Raw genomic sequence first — 15,551 nt, 5'->3', positions numbered from 1 at the left:
ATTCGTGACCTAGGGAGTCATATATCTGTTTGTAGGCAAAATCACCTCCTCATTATTAAAGTAACCACCCTGTAAGCCATTCCAAACCTCACAGGGCAAAGAGAGTCACACAAGGCCACACAGGTTGTCAGTGGCAGTGAGGGAGATGAGTGTCCAGGGTCCAGGTCAGCTCCACCATACCTGCTGTGACTGTCATCCCCCTCATAAGCTGAGAAGCACTCACAATTAAATAGCACTCACTTGCCCAACCCTGCTCAGAAGTTGGCAGGCAGGTCACCTGCATCTCTCCTCTCCTTGAACCAGTGCTGTTGCTGGGGTGGAGGAGGCAGAGACTCAAATGAAGGAGATGAAGAAGCACTTGGGTGTATTTCTTGGTCTTATTTCACTTTTCCACTTTCACCACTACTGAACTGGAACACAGCAACCTCTTATATACACAATGGTTTATTAAAGGAATGTATGGCCCACATCAGCCTAGCAAGGATTCTACTGGTAAACCTTCCCATGGCCAAAGGAAAAAAAAAGCAGGAGTTGAGTGGCTGGGGTGGGGTATAGGCAATGGAGAGAGGGCAGAGGGGTGTAGAAGCTGAAGGCAGCTAGAAGCTTACTCCTGAGTTTCTTCTTCTGTCTTCAGATCTTTACTTCTTATGGTCAAAGACCCAGCTGTTTCAATTGGCTGGAGATGCACTCTTCTAGACTGCTCAAGACAGCCAGAGAGAGGGGAGGAGGGAAGAAGGATACTGTGGAAAGGGATGGTGGGGCAAACATTTAGAGCTAGAAGCCACTACTGTGCCATTGCTAAAGTTTCTGTCACTAAGCCTAAAGAAGCCAGTGTAGTAGGGGCCTTATCGCTCTTAGTTTGCTAGCTTTCCCCTCTGAAATAATGAGCAGATTTAGCCAGGCTAGCAGAAAACAGAAAGGAAGAGCACGGGGCTATGCAGGAGTTAACAGAATCTTGATTCTTGCTCTATGGTCGGTACTTGCACAGGAAGTGTTGGCGCTTGTTGCATTCGTTGCTGCTCCAAGTTAAAAAGTCTGTAAGAAAATAAACAGACATTTAAATCCATTCAGTCCTGTACTGAGCTTACCAGAGTTATCCGGGTGTTTTTCTTGGAGTTACAGATAAGGCGATATGACAGTTGACTTTAGGTGTCAACTTGGCTAGGCTATGGTGTACAGTTGTTTGATTGCTATGAAGATGTTTTTTAGATGTGATTAATGTTTAAATATCAGTAGACTTTGGGTAAAGCAGATGACCCTCCATCATGTGGGTGGGCCTCCTCCAATCAATTGAAGGCCTTAAGAGAAAAGCCTGGTCTCCCAAAGAGGAAGAAATTCTGCCTCCAGACTGTCTTTGGACTCAAGACCACAACATTAACTCCTGCAAGAATTTCCAGGCTGCTGGCCTGCCCTGTGGTTTTCAGACTTGACAGCCCCCACAACTGCGTGAGCAAATTCCTCAAAGTAAATCTTTGTCTCTCTATATATACATCCAACTGCTTCTGTTTCCCTGGAGAACCTTAAGACAGATACTAACTTTCCCAATGAAAGAAAAACACTTTAAACGTCACACACCATGGCAAAAGCTCCACTCCAGCACTGCTTTTGAGGAAAGGCAGGGGTTGACATGAATCAACTGAGAATGAGGGGCTTTTGTGTTGAAGCAGGACGCAGTGAGGATCTGAGGGTGGTCTTTCCTAGGCTCTAAGAAGCTCCTGTTCAAAGTTAAAAGAACTGAAAGCTGCTAAAGCCATTCACATCCCAACAGGCCATCTGCTTATGAAAAAGGACTGAGCCCAAGGCGGAGGTGGCCTTTTGAAGGACTGAAGTATTTTTGAGGCAAGATCCAGCTATTTCCCTCCCAGAAGCCAAGCTCCACAGCGTCACTTATCATCCATGGGTGTCTGCAGCAGAGTGAGGAGTTGTTCCCTGGCTAGGTGTCTGCTTGGGCCCTGACCTGCAGATCTGACCCTGTTCCCAGTGTGTGTGGGGTGGGTGAGAGCTCTGGGGAGAGGAGGAGGTGAGGTGTGCCCCCTCCGACTCCTAGTTCTCAGGAGCCACAGAGGATGGGGCCTGCCCATGCCTGCATCCATAGTGCTCAGCGCAGGGGCCACAGAGTGTAAATGAAATGGGCCCTGCAAGCTTGTGGGTACTTTCACAGTGTGGGGCAAAGAAAATAGGGCACAAGGCCATGGGCTGGGCTTGAGACTGACTCATCAGCCGGTCCTTTTGAGGTTGCTGCCTATTCAGCCTGTAGACAAGCTAGTACAGCAACTTCAAACAATCAAGCACAGCACAGCTCACCACGGGCACTAAGCTAGAGAGGTCTATTTTTCCCACCTCACCAGAGGCGGAGTGCAGGGAAATGTGAGTGAGAGACCTTACTTCCCCTCTCCTCCAGGCCACGGAGCCATGAGCCTAGCTTGCACGTGATAAACACGCCACATGTATTCAGATGATTAGGACGATTATTTCGTCCTTTTTATAAAGAGGCATTTGAGGCACAGAGAAGTAAGAGATCTGCACAGGGTCACACAGCTCAGTTAGGAGGAGCTGGGATTCTACTCTGGGCATTCAGAACGCAGAACCCGTGCTCTTGACCTCAATGTATACTGAATATGAAATTTCTTTTCAAACTGCAAAATCCCACTTATCATTATTAAATGCCTCAAAGTGGACCAGCAAAACATCAGGAAAAATTGCAAAAGCTGCAATTTTCCGGAGTCACAAAACACGTTCTGATGTAAAGCGGAGGGTCAGAAAGGGCGAGAAGGAAACACACCAAGTAAAATGCTCTGAAATTCTTTCTAAAGAGATATAAAAAAGGAATAGCTCTGTCACAGAGACAGAACAAGAATGTGTGTGTGGCTGTGTATTGGGGCATTAATATTATACACATTTTGAATGTAAAAAAATTAGAAACAGAGTGGGGAGCAAAATCCATTGTACTGATGTGGCTGAGGGGGATGTGCTTTTAAACTCTACCTTCCACCAGTTTTCCTCAAATCCTTGCTTCATTCCTTGTGCTTTTCTGCCTTGAGAGCCAGTGTTCTGACAGCCGCAAGCTGGGTGAGTAACCGTGGGAAAGGAAAGGAACCCAAACACGTGCTGTTCCCAGAGAGCTTCAGTCTTCTGGTTCCCATCCACACAACAGAGGCAACTTCGCTACTGAAGTTTGCTGATGTGATCATCGACTCACAGGGAAAGGACTTTTGTTTGAGAACTTTGTCCAACGGGAATGTCAGAATCTGGGGAATGTGAGGGACTTGGGGAGGCATCTGGTCTACTGCTCCCAAACCAGGTCTGGCCTCCAGCCCCAGAGAGTCTGATGTTGCAGGTCTGAAAAGCGAATCCTTGATATTGGTATTTTTACAATTGTTCCTCATTTGATTCTTTTGTGCCATGGAGCCTCACTTCTAACACTTTTAATGCGTCAACTGCAATAAAAACTACAATGTCCACCTTTTGCTTGGTTAACTCTGGCTATCACGTTTCTCACTGCTTCCTGGGGTAGCTCGTTATGTGTTTGAGCAGTGCTCACTGTTCAACATTGTTTTCCTTGATTAGAATAAAAATCCACTTGTTGGTAGCCTCTGCCTATTGGTTTTGATTGTCTTCTTTCCATCTGAGCCGACTTCTGCCTTGAACAGCAGCAGCTGTGCTCTCACCGGTCTGTGAAAATCCCCTCTCCGGCTCTTTATCTCGGAGGGTTTTCCTCAGAGTGTGTCTCATCGTGTCTGCTCTTCGCCTCGTGCTGTTAGGAAGTTTTCTCACTCTCTTTTTCCTGCTTGTAAGTTTATTCCTCAGAAAACATTAAACTTTCCCCATGTCCTGCTAGGGGTGGCTGAGTCCCTCCCTTCCCCAGCCCAATAGCTGAGACCTCAGCCCAGGCCTGCCCCAGGCTGACTTCTTGACTGGTAGGGGGTCCTGGTGTCACTATGATGGCCTATTAGACCCACTGGGATATTCTCAAGTATATGACCTTTGGCGTTGAGTATTCTTTAATATTCTGTGATCTTGTACAGCTGAAGTTTTCTACACCGCTTATTCGTCATGGTTCTCACCAGGGGGGGAATTTGCCCTCCACAGGAAACACTTGGTCATTCCTGGAGATATTTTTCATGACCTGGGAGGAAGAGTGCTACTGGCACCTACCAATTAGAGACCAGGGATGCTGCTCAACCTCCTGCAAAGTACAGGATAGCCCCCACAACCAAGAAGTACCCAGCCCAAGGTGTCACCAGTATGAATGCTGAAAAGTCTAACTCATGAGCATAAAGACAAAGAATGAAAGCAGGCCAGGGAAAGGAGGAGGCTCATGCAAGTGTGTGCAGCCTGCACTGAGTTTCAGGCCACTGCATTCTGGGGACAGGATTCAGGGAAACAGGAGGGAAGAACTGAGGCAAAGCCCGGCTTTCCAGGGCTCATGGCAAACCCTCATTTTAAAGAAGTCAGAAGAGATTTATCTGTTTTCACCGCATATATTTACTCCCTGTGGTCTGGGTTCCCCAAAATGGGATATATATCCCCCTCATGGTATAGAATGTGATTTTAAAATAAGTGTATTTCAGAAAAAATTGAATGGATTTAAAGAAAATATTGAGTAAATAACAACAGCTGGAACATTGATATGACAAAGACTGTAAAGTGATCACAAAGGACTGAAGGTTGGTAACTAATGTCTGTGGCAAGGCCACTGCCCTGCTGGAGAAAAGAGTTGTTGGTGTGGAATGGGGAGGGCAGGAGTCCCCTGTGTCTATTTTTGCCCTTACTCGATAAAGGGAAGGGTCTGCGCATTGAGAAGTGGTGAGGGGTGGAGCATTAGAACTTACTGTTATTGGAGCTCATCTCAGCACAGTACTTGTTCCTACCCATGGACTTGCCAGACCAGGATCTGTACAGATACATGGCCCCATCAATCCACTGCCACTGCTGCCTCTGCAACAACAGGAGATGGAGAGGCATACAGCTCAGCAACCCACCTGCCACAGCCAAGGAAGTCCCTTCAGTCCCCTTTAAAACATGTTTTCATTGCAAACGTTGGGAAAGTGCAGAAATGCTTAAAGAAGGAAAAAGAGAAAGTCATTCCACTCAACCACTAATAGGAAAACGTTACCAATATTACTGCAAGAAACAGAAATAGATGTAAGTATTTATTCCATCTGAATGACAGGGTTCTGACTGGTAGCAATGTGAATACATAAAAATGCAAAATTTCTGATAGTCAAATAAATGACCTTAAAAACGAAATAATTGTATAAAATATTTGTAACAACTACGGTAAAGGATTGTTAGTTTTTCTGTAACATAATATTCAAAAAGAGAAAAAGCCATAAGATATTTATAGACAAATACTAAGGGATGAACACATACATATTCATGAAAGAGGGTGATGAATGTGTGGTATCTTCAGAGTTTTATTAAGAAGCAGGAGGTATGGGGGTTCCCACTTTATGTTCCCTGTGTTTGTTTGAGTCAACTAAAGAAGCCCCACCAAGAATCTGTGAACTGAAGACCCCACACCTAGACCTCAAAAACAGCTGTTCCTTACAAAGACTGGTCATGTCATTTCTTACAATAAGATATTGATGAAAAGAACAGGAAGTCACAGTGAAAAGCACCAAGGATAACATAAAGAAAATTAGAGCATCAAAAAAAAAAAAAGGCTAGCTGAAAGTGTTCAACTTTAACTCAAGATCCAATGGAGATCTGATTGATCTGTCTCATAATAGGCCCGTGTGTACACACACACACACACACAAACTTGTTAAGGCTTTAGAAAGCTGATGATTTTGTGTTCTGCCTTTCAGGAGGGCCTTAATTAGACAAAGATCTATACGTTTAAATCATATCCTCCACCGAGGGCCAGACCTGGGCCCCTGACCTTGAGGCCTTGGTCTCTGTCAGCTGGAGGCACATCTGGAGAAGATCCACCCGCTGTGTGCCTGTTACAGGCTGGGAGGCCATTCCTCAAAAAAGAGGATGCCAGCCTGGCTTTCCCAAGAGGGTCTTTGTGGCCAAGTCTGAGGTTACCTTCTGTGGGTCGTGCAGGCCAATCCACATGGGCTGGCTTCTCTGATAGCCACTTATGTACTCTGCTATGGTGCTGGCTTCCTTTACATTCAGGATAGATGCCAGGTGGGTTCCGTTTTCGTAAGACTGACACTCGAGCTACGTACAAGGAGAGGTCCTGTTAATGATGCCTGCATGTTTAAAGCGCAGCCCTCTCCTCAGAACGCTAGTGTGCCACGCAGGAGGGACTCACGCAGCCCCCACTTCCTCCACACAGAGTGCTCTAAACCCCACAGAAGGCTTCCTGCCAGCCTGGGGGAGAACACAGCTACCGCAGCGTTCAGTCTTGAGAAAGAGGCAGTGCAAGGCCAGGGCGAGAGATTGGGGGTCTAACCACGTGCCCGGGGTCCTGGTCTTGCCTCTCAGGGGCGTATGTGACCTTGACAAGTCACTTCACCTCTCTGAGGCTCAGTTTCTTCATCTGTAAAATAATTACTGCTACCTAGGACCTGTCATGAGACCTATTGTGTTATAAGACTGCATTTCGACAGATCTAAGAAACTGCTGCTTGTAAAATGTGGCATTATTTTATGTCCCATGAAGAAAGAAAATAAAATCACTGTCAATGAATCTATGATACACTGTGACACAGCGTGTTGGTAGCACACACCTGATTTCAGAAGTGTCAGAATGTGAACACAATGTGCATCAGAGAACAGACGTTACGGCAGTGCTCTTCACGGGACACCTCCAGTACACTGGGCACCCCACCATTCCGTCCTAACAGCAGCCCAAGGAGACGGGGCCCACCTTTAGTTTACGGATAGGGAGACAGAGGATCAGGACAGGGCAACTGGACACAGAAAGAGAGCCCAGCTCTCCCTAATTCCTAAGCCTACATTGTGTTTATTTTAAATTATTATTAGCCTATGTTACATAAGAATAACACATTGTAAATTGTAAGCAGTGGTCTGTAACTTATTTTGACTTGCTAGTGAATGGGCATGGATCAATTGCCTAAACATGTGAGGTGATCCTGCAGAGGAGAGGAGACGGCTCCCTGTGCTGGTGGAGAATTCCTGCCGATTGAAGGTGAATGTGCCCACCCCTTTGCCTTTCCTCAACGGTAACCATGCCACCAAATCTGGTTGGATTTGGGGGTTTCCTGGACACTAGAGGCAGATATGTAACTATCCGCTTTGCTGCAACTTTTAAAACTTTCAGCTCTAATCCCAAATCTGTCTTACTCCCATATGTCTGCATATTGATCTCAAATTTTTCCTTCTGAGGTCCTTTGCAAAAGTGCTGTCTTCTTTCACACCCAAGGCCATGCAATCTGAATTTTTCTTGTGGGTGAATAAATGGTAATCACTCACTGTTTTAAGGATTATATGAAACACATGACATGACAAATTCTTGTTCTGTAACCAGAAACCTAATTGTTCAATTAAACAAGGTAAATGTTTATATATATGGGCATATGTATATAAACTTTATTTTATTCTCTTCTGAGGTTGTGTTACATGACAAGAAATTGAATTAATTCAATACAATTTTAGTTTGGGTTGCTTAGGTTTTTACTGCTCCCATTCTTGCTTTTACTAATTTACCCAAGATTAGATCTGATTACTATTTAATAATAATTTAGTCCGCACACTTACAAACCACTTATAATACCAGCATGCTTCACTGTAATTCTATTTAATTCTCAGGCCCATGAGGCATGTCAGTCAGATGGCCAGACAGCATTTATTGAGTGCCCACTGGTACCAGCCACAAAAGATCCTGTGTCAGAAGGGGAAACAGGCTTGGAGTATGTACGTGATAGCCTCCCTCCCAGTCCACACAACTGGTACTGCTGGAGCTGTAACTAGAACTCAGGCCTCTGCCTCTCAAGCTCAAGGTCGCATGTCCATGTGCTTCTCACGTTGCCTCCATCAGCTTCCAGGGGTCTCAAGAGCCAAGGGCAGTAGCAACCCTGGTGAAGAATCAGGGAGCCTCATAGCCCTTGTTGGGTTTGAGGGGTCCCCTTTGGCCTCACCATCCCAGCACCCCCTCTGCATCCTGGTCCTGTTAACTTTGTTAAGGTTCAGTGTCAGTCCTGTGGGCTGTTCTTTCTTGAGACCCTGAATTGGCGTCTACCATGTGACATAGGCTTTATGCAAGTTGTTTTAATGAATCCTCCTGACAAGTCCGTGAAGTAAAAAGTATTATCACACTTTCCAGTAGGGAAACAGGTAAAGGGAGGTACCTAGTGAATTGCAGAGTAGTGATGTAAACTCAGGTCTCTATTACTCCACGGTTCCCAGACATCTTCCTCTTTGTTCTCTTTGTTTTCACAGAGAAAGGCTATTCCTCTCCACGAGCTCATTTTCTTTCCAGGGACAGAGTCTGGGAAGCCCTTTCTTCACTCCGTTTCTCTCCCCTTTTTATACAATTATTTAGGACTCAGCTCAGACTCTGCTGGGGTTGCTGCATCAGTTATTCTCAGTGTAAACTTGGGCAAGTCATTTATACTCATGCTGCATTGAAATGTTCTGTTTCAATGTCACATTAACCCTGGGCTTTCTAAGGCCAGAGAATACGTTCATAGCCTCAGTAGCTGGCATGTGGTAGGTACTTCATTCTTGTTTTTGTTTGTTTGTTTGTTTTCTGTTTTTTGTTGTCTAGTTTTATACAGGGATTCTAAGACCGCATGGGCCCAGATCATGCCAAATGTACCCATATGACTCCCCCAATTAATCACAATTCGGCAGCATCGACTCCCCACACGTGGCTGAGATAACTTACTTTGACTGTCTATTTGGTTATCTCTCAGACAAAGTTTCAATGAAATAAAATGGACATGTTTGTGGACTGTGTAGAGCAGTGGAAAAGTTTCCACAGTTTCTTGGACTGCTTCGCCTTCTGTTGGCGGCTCCAAGGTGTCTGCTCCAGGCGTGTCTGCACACCCCTCTCTCTGGTAAATCTCTTATAGCAACTCCATTATCCTTTCTGTGAATTCCTCATCTTCTCTTCCTCCTTTGATTGATGTGTTTCTGTCTCCTTTACTGACAGTGAGCTTGCTGAGGGTAGGGGCTATTTCCTATGTATCCGTATGTGCTTGCAGCCCATCTAGGGTCTGGCATACAGCACCTGCTTCAGCAATGCTTACGAAATTGAATGAGTGAACACACAACCCTCTTCTCTCCATTTCACCAGCCAAAGGAGCTTCTCTTCATAGTGCCCAGGAAGGACACTTGATCCTGAATCAAATGAGATCTGGGGCTCTGGCTGGTCCTTTGCTCTAGAAAGCCCAGGCCAAGCAGGCGGCAAATTTCTTACCTCGGCATCAGACCAGTTCCTCAGCTTCCTGAAGTAACCATAGCAATTGGACTTGTGGTAAAACCATCCAGGAGCACAGCTGGGTCTCACGATGATATCTGCACATAAACAAAAGGCAATTGCACGTTATGACAAAAACAATCAATTACCAGACTTGATACAGTTTGCAATCAGGAACCCCTTGAATGAAGAGAGTCCCTTCATGAAGGTTCCTGCTACACTGACAAAACTGTATACAGTTTACCCTTCTTCTGGCTTTTCCCAAAGGGACCTAAGGCCTTTTACCAGTGTGACTGTGTTTCTGCGATTACTGGACACTGCCTCTGAACTGACACTAATTCCAAGAAAATGTCACTGCGGTCCACCAGTCAGAGTAGGGGTTATGGAAGTCAGGTGATCAATGGAGTTTTAGCTTGATCTGCCTCACAGTGGGTTCAGCAAGTCCAGTGGGTCCCCTGAACCCATGCTGTGGTTATCTCCCCAGTTCTGGAATGCATAATTGGAATAGACACATGTACATAATTGGACTAGATAGACACACATAACTGGAATAGATTCTCAGCAGCTGACGGAATCTTGTATTAGTAGTGAAGGTCAAACAACTATGATTTAAGGCATCACAAGAGTGGATGAGGGACATAAATTGGTAGTTTGGGGCATTCCAAGGAGGGAGAAGTCACTTTGGCCTGGGAGACAAGGGACGGGTTACATGGTAACTTGACGGGAACTTGAGCATAGGTGGGCTATGTGTCAGTACTGGGGGAGGGAACATTTTAGGCAAAGGAAGCAGGAATGTGAGGGCATGCATAGAAACAGCAAGCACTTAAGTCTGCCTTAAGGGTTTAAGATACAGGGTGTCCATCAGGCAACCGTGGCAGAAATAGGAAAGAGCCAGGGCTTAGAAGCAAAGGAATCCATGATTCAGGGAGGCACATGATTTTCCTGCTAGTCAACTGGTGAATGGGTGATGTCGCTGTATCTGAAGGTTTATAAAGAGGGGGAGATGACTGGATGCACAGAGGCACCAGGTGATCAAGGGGATGTCAAGCTAGCAAGTGTAGGCTTTGTGACCATGTGGCTACCTTCTGACACCATGATGGGTGCAAAAGTGTTTCCTTCCATAGGGGACGTCCACAGACTGCAGCTGTCATAACAGTATTTTTTCTCTCCTGATTCAAATGATACTACTGTCTCTTATTTGCCCCACTCTTCTGTTTTATTTCAGCCCCTGCCTGTACATCTCCCAGGGCTCCCCATTGCTTTCAGAGGAGCTCTCTGCTCATCTAGCATGTAAGAGATTTTATAACCTGGCTGTATGACCCTATCCAGCCACATGCTTCTATGCCACAGTCCCAGCTCCATCTTGGAACATGAATGCTCAGTGTAGCTTTAGATCCTTTGTATGTGCTATTCCTGGTATCTGTGAATAATGAATAATGACCAACCTAGCTAAGGCAAGGCAGGAAAGGTTTCAGTGTGTATGTCAAATATACTACAAACAAACAGCAAAGATATTCATGTATTTAAATGCTTCATCTTTTACTACGTTCAGAAATATGAATATAATTTTATGATAAACGAAACACAGCCTTTATGCCATTGCTATTACTACTAGTACCACTGTCACCAGCTTTTGTAAATAAGATGCTTGACTTTCTATCACCTCTCTGTTCTCTCCCTGTCTTTGTACTCTCCATCTCTGTCTCTTTTGTCTCTGTGTCTTTGTGTGTCCCTCCTTGTCTACGACTGTCTGTTTTCTGCTCTCCTTCTTTTTTCTCCCCCTTCTTGCTCACTTTTCTATCTCTCTCCCCTCCCCTTTCTGCCCCTCACCCTGCAAGGTGCTTTCTTGGTGCCGGCACCATGTTAAGTGTTTTATCCGTATTGTATTTTTATCAAGATTGCTTGAGGAGGTGAGGAAACAGGCTCAGGGTGGTCATCTGCCCAAGGTCACACAGAAAGATAGAAAAGCTGCTTTGCAGATCCAGTTCTCTATGACTTAAAAATCTATGTTACTGCCACCAGCCCTCCCAACCTTTATAAAAATAAGAAATTCAAAACTTAGAAACAGAAATAATTAACTGGGCTGCCTTGATTATTTTGTCAGGAGGAAAAGAAATCCTTGCACTTCAAGGAAAAATTGATCTTCTTAAGAGAAGGCTGGCCGTTGATTACCAGAGGGCAGACATGACACGGGCTTGAATTTCAGAAAGGGACAGCTGCGAAAACATGCCTTCCGTTGTAACACCGGTGAGACTGTTCTGAAAGAGGTGGCAAAGAGGAACCCAAATCTCCGACCTTTGGCCCGAGGACAAAGACCCCTGGCATCACACCTGGGGCTCCTGGTTTGGTCTTGTGCCCTCTGAAGCAACTCTCCTTGGCATTCTGTGAGCAAACATATTAGCTCAGACCCTCTACCACCATGGTCCTTGTTTCCCCTGGATCCAAGCCCTGAAAGCAGAGGGCCTAGGGACACACGCAGAGCACTTGGAGGGTCAGAGTGGTCAGAGTGAAGAAGACCCAAGACCATGCTGGAGCTCAGACAATCACGACTCTCTCTCTTCTCTTTCTCTCCTTTCTCTGACTCTCTTTGTGTTTCTCTGAGTGTTGCCCTCTGTCTGACCATCTCTCTGTGTTCAATTTTCTCTGTTTGTGCATCTCCGTCTTTGACTTTCTATGCATCTCTCCGTTCTCTCCCTGTCTTTGTACTCTCTGTCTCTTTTGTCTCTCTGCCTATGTGTGTCCTTCCTTGCCTATGACTGTCTGTTCCCTGCTTCTCATTTTTTTTCTCCCCCTCCTCCTTCCTCCCTTCATCTCTCTCCCTTCCCCTCTGCCCCACACTCTGCAATGTTGCAGCTATGGCCATGAGACCCCTGGTGGAGACATTTTAGCTCCTAGATATGCAGCTAACAGCCGCTCTGCTGTGCTGTGGCTCTGCCTTCTGCTACCCCACTCCCATTGCCCAGGCTGGAGTGCAGCAGCACCATCTAAGCTCACTGCATCCTCGATTTCCTGGGCTCAGGTGGTCCTCCCACCTCAGCCTCCCGAGTAGCTGGGAGCACCCACCATACCAGGCTAGTTTTTTGTACATTTTTTTTAGTAGAGACAGAGTTTCACCACGTTGCTCAGGCTGATCTCGAACTTCTGGGCTCAAGTGATCTACCCGCCTTGGTGTCTCAAAGTTCTGGGATTATAGGCATGAGCCACCGCACCCGGCCTTACTCCACACATTTATTGAGCATTTACGGTGTACCCGAGGCAGGTCCAGACCATTTACATATATTCTAATCATCTTCATAATAACCTTGTCATTATTCCTATGTTCCAGATGAAGAAGCAAAGGCAGAAAGAAGTCATCATGTCCCAGGATCCTACAGCAAATAAATGATAAAAGCAAGATTTGACCCCAGACAGTCTGACTCCAAGTCTTAGTCATCTTAGTAATGATGCTCAAGTTAATGCTTTAAATCCTATATGGGTCAAGCACATTCGTTGAGATTATTTTGTTTAATTACCAGAGCTTCCCTGAGAGATAGGTGTGGATAACCATTTCCATTGTACAGAGAAGGGAACCACCTCATAGGGGTGAGTAAACTACTGAGGTTACCCAGATGGGGAGTGCAGTGGAAACTGGGAGAGAAGTCAATGTTGCCATGGTGGCCTTAGAACGTTGACCCCACCTCACGTGGTGCTAGAGCCCCTCCTCTCTACACATGCATTGTCAACAGGTTTCAGCTTCCAGCGTTTTGCCTGGATGACTCTAATACTCTTTCTACTCCATCACTTATTACATGTGTGACCTTAGAAACGTGATTTAATCTCTTTTAGCTTTACTTTTCTTGTCTGTACAGTGGGATCAACAATATATGCCTTCTTCACACAGTTGTTGGGAGGATTAATTAAGATAACTCATGTACAGTGATTAGCACAGAGCTTAGTGTATAGGAATTGTTCGATAAACAGTAGCTAGTTAAAACCTGAAACTATTAACACCCATCATCATTATTATGTAACAGTTTTGAAAAGATAAGCCAGATGAAGTTTTTTTAGTGTCCATAAATGATGTTGCTCTATGTCTCCCCGCTCACTGAATTAATGCCATGAATTACTTCAGGTGAAGGGCAGGTATCAGGACAAAGAACTCACTGTGGAAGCAACAAGAGTCTAATATTCGCTGAGAGAGAAAATCAATTTCTAAGTCCCCTCTATTTCTCTTAAGCAGGGCAGTGCAAAGAATATTTAGGATATGTCATAAGGGAGGATCCACCAAGATAGTAAAAATAAGTAGAATGTCCTTCTACAGCTGGGAAGGAGATCTACCTGGAAAAGAGAAATTGAAGGATCTGTGGTGAATGTTGTGTCTGCATTTCCTCCTCAGGAGAGAAGCCAGAGAGGTTAGTGAGATCCCAGGGGTGGGAAGAGGGTTGTATCACATTCCCCAGGATATAGCTTGGGCAAATTTCAAGTTTCATTAAGGAGGCCTGGAGTCAGCACAGAACAAGAGTGGCAGGGAACCACCTGGCCATGTAGAAATGGCCACAGAAGACAGCTCTGCAGGAGGGGCTCAAAAGCAGCCCCTCAGAGCCTTGCACTCTCTTGTACTGTTTCTCTCACATGGCTGAGTTCCACAGGTCCTGAGAAGCCTGAGATAGTTCAGCGAAAGGGTGTAGGGTTGAAGGCAAAGAGCCATGGAGGACATATTAAGGATAAGCTATGACTAGGACCACCGACTGCAGCCGTAGGGGCCAAGACGATGCCCAAAGAACCTTGCTTCTCTTCGTATGTCCTTCCAAACCATCCTACCACTGGCCGAGGGCATTCCGCAGCAGTAGCAGTGCTAAGTAACAGACAGCACTGGACCCCTCTGGAAGCCCTCTTCTCAACAGAGGCAATGCTCAAACACGGATTCTTCACTCACTCTTACATGCCCAACACCCAGCAAGGCCACATGGGACTGTGAAAGGCACTAGAAGCCCAAACATCATTTAGTCTTACTGTGTGACGTTGGGCAAATCTCTACCCTTTTCTGGAATCCATTTTCCTTGTGACTAGAACAAAGAAACTACACCAGATGAGATCGCATTTCATTTCCTTCCATTTCTGGTATTCTGTGACATTTCTTCTTAGCTCACTTGTACAATGTTCCTCCCCTGCTTTCTCTATTGGTGGATTCTACAATATTGCTACTTACTTTGTTGCCATGTTACTTTGCACTTGATGTGTGATCTATAAATGTTTAAGCGCCATCTCTCCAACTCGACTGTAGGTCCCTTGCAAACTGGAATCTCTAATAATGCTCAAATGGTAAACCAGTGCATAAGCATTGAGGAATTCTGATTATGGCTATGACTTATTGACAATCTGCTAGGCAACAGGTGTTTTAAACACATTATCTCTGCCCTTCACAATAAACTTGCTAAATTAATGTTATAACTTACACTTAATTGATGATTTAAGTATGGGTTATAATCATGTGGAATTGGGTTTTGTTGGATTCTAGAGCCCTTGAATTTTTTAGTACTTGTCTTTGTTTTTCATCTCCATGTTTAAAAACCTATTTCCTGCAGTTCCTACATGTTTTTGTGGGTGAACGGAAGGGTGTCCCACGTGGGCTGTGTGAACACTGGCTGTAGCTCGGTTCTAGCTACCTGATGGATACTCACCACCCGGGACTCCTATTTTGGCCAGGCAGCTCAGCAATAGGAGCAACCGCATGCTTCTGGAAGCCATCTTCCTCCTCCCTTGAGGATGTAGCTACTGCAAGGATCTCAGAGACCTTACTAGCGCTTCTTTAAAACTCCTGGGTTCTCCTTGATCTGCAAATCTGAACACATTTGCACAGGTGAGAAGGACCCAGGAATCTAGATGCCGACTCACATATGGAGGAAAATAATACAATATTTTCGTGGCTAAATCCAGACTTTATAATGAAGGGAATCTCAAGTTAGATGTACAGGTTAGAAACTTTTAAGAGATTTTGTTCTCACCTGCAAGACCTCCTGAGCCGGTGCCAGAGATTTAACTATAGTAGGCTGAACAGTTTCACAGTCTGAATGGAGGCAATTTGTAAACCACCGAGCACTTGCCCCTGTTAGCTTCAGGAGAGCCAGCAGAGGGCGCCCAAGGCAAGCTTCCTCACGGATAAGGCAGATATAGGCATTTTGTGTCAAGAAAATCCAATAGAGTGGCTCCGACATTGAATTTTTTTTTTTTTTTTT

At 45.3% G+C, this 15,551-nt stretch overlaps 1 protein-coding gene across 2 annotated transcripts in view; it reads right to left on the bottom strand.

Annotated features, from left to right (window-relative positions):
- Window positions 1-426: 426 nt before the first annotated feature.
- Window positions 427-15,551, bottom strand: part of REG4 (regenerating islet-derived family, member 4) — a 17,157-nt gene continuing 2,032 nt past the window's right edge. The window contains exons 2-6 of one of the 2 annotated variants that reach the window (XM_011933045.1): window positions 14,997-15,157; window positions 9,337-9,434; window positions 6,034-6,171; window positions 4,833-4,938; window positions 427-1,035 (exon numbers count right to left, since the gene is read on the bottom strand). In XM_011933045.1, the coding sequence (XP_011788435.1) occupies window positions 968-1,035; window positions 4,833-4,938; window positions 6,034-6,171; window positions 9,337-9,434; window positions 14,997-15,063 (477 nt within the window). In that variant the 5' untranslated portion in view covers window positions 15,064-15,157 and the 3' untranslated portion in view covers window positions 427-967. Of the gene's footprint in view, window positions 1,036-4,828; window positions 4,939-6,033; window positions 6,172-9,336; window positions 9,435-14,996; window positions 15,158-15,551 lie in introns of both variants that reach the window. The other variant, XM_011933044.1, reaches the window with a different exon arrangement.

Source organism: Colobus angolensis, unplaced genomic scaffold (assembly GCF_000951035.1).
Source record: "Colobus angolensis palliatus isolate OR3802 unplaced genomic scaffold, Cang.pa_1.0 Scaffold124, whole genome shotgun sequence".
Lineage (NCBI taxonomy): Eukaryota > Metazoa > Chordata > Mammalia > Primates > Cercopithecidae > Colobus > Colobus angolensis.
The sequence above is the reverse complement of the archived record's forward strand: the minus strand, read 5'-3'. Positions and strand labels throughout refer to the sequence as shown.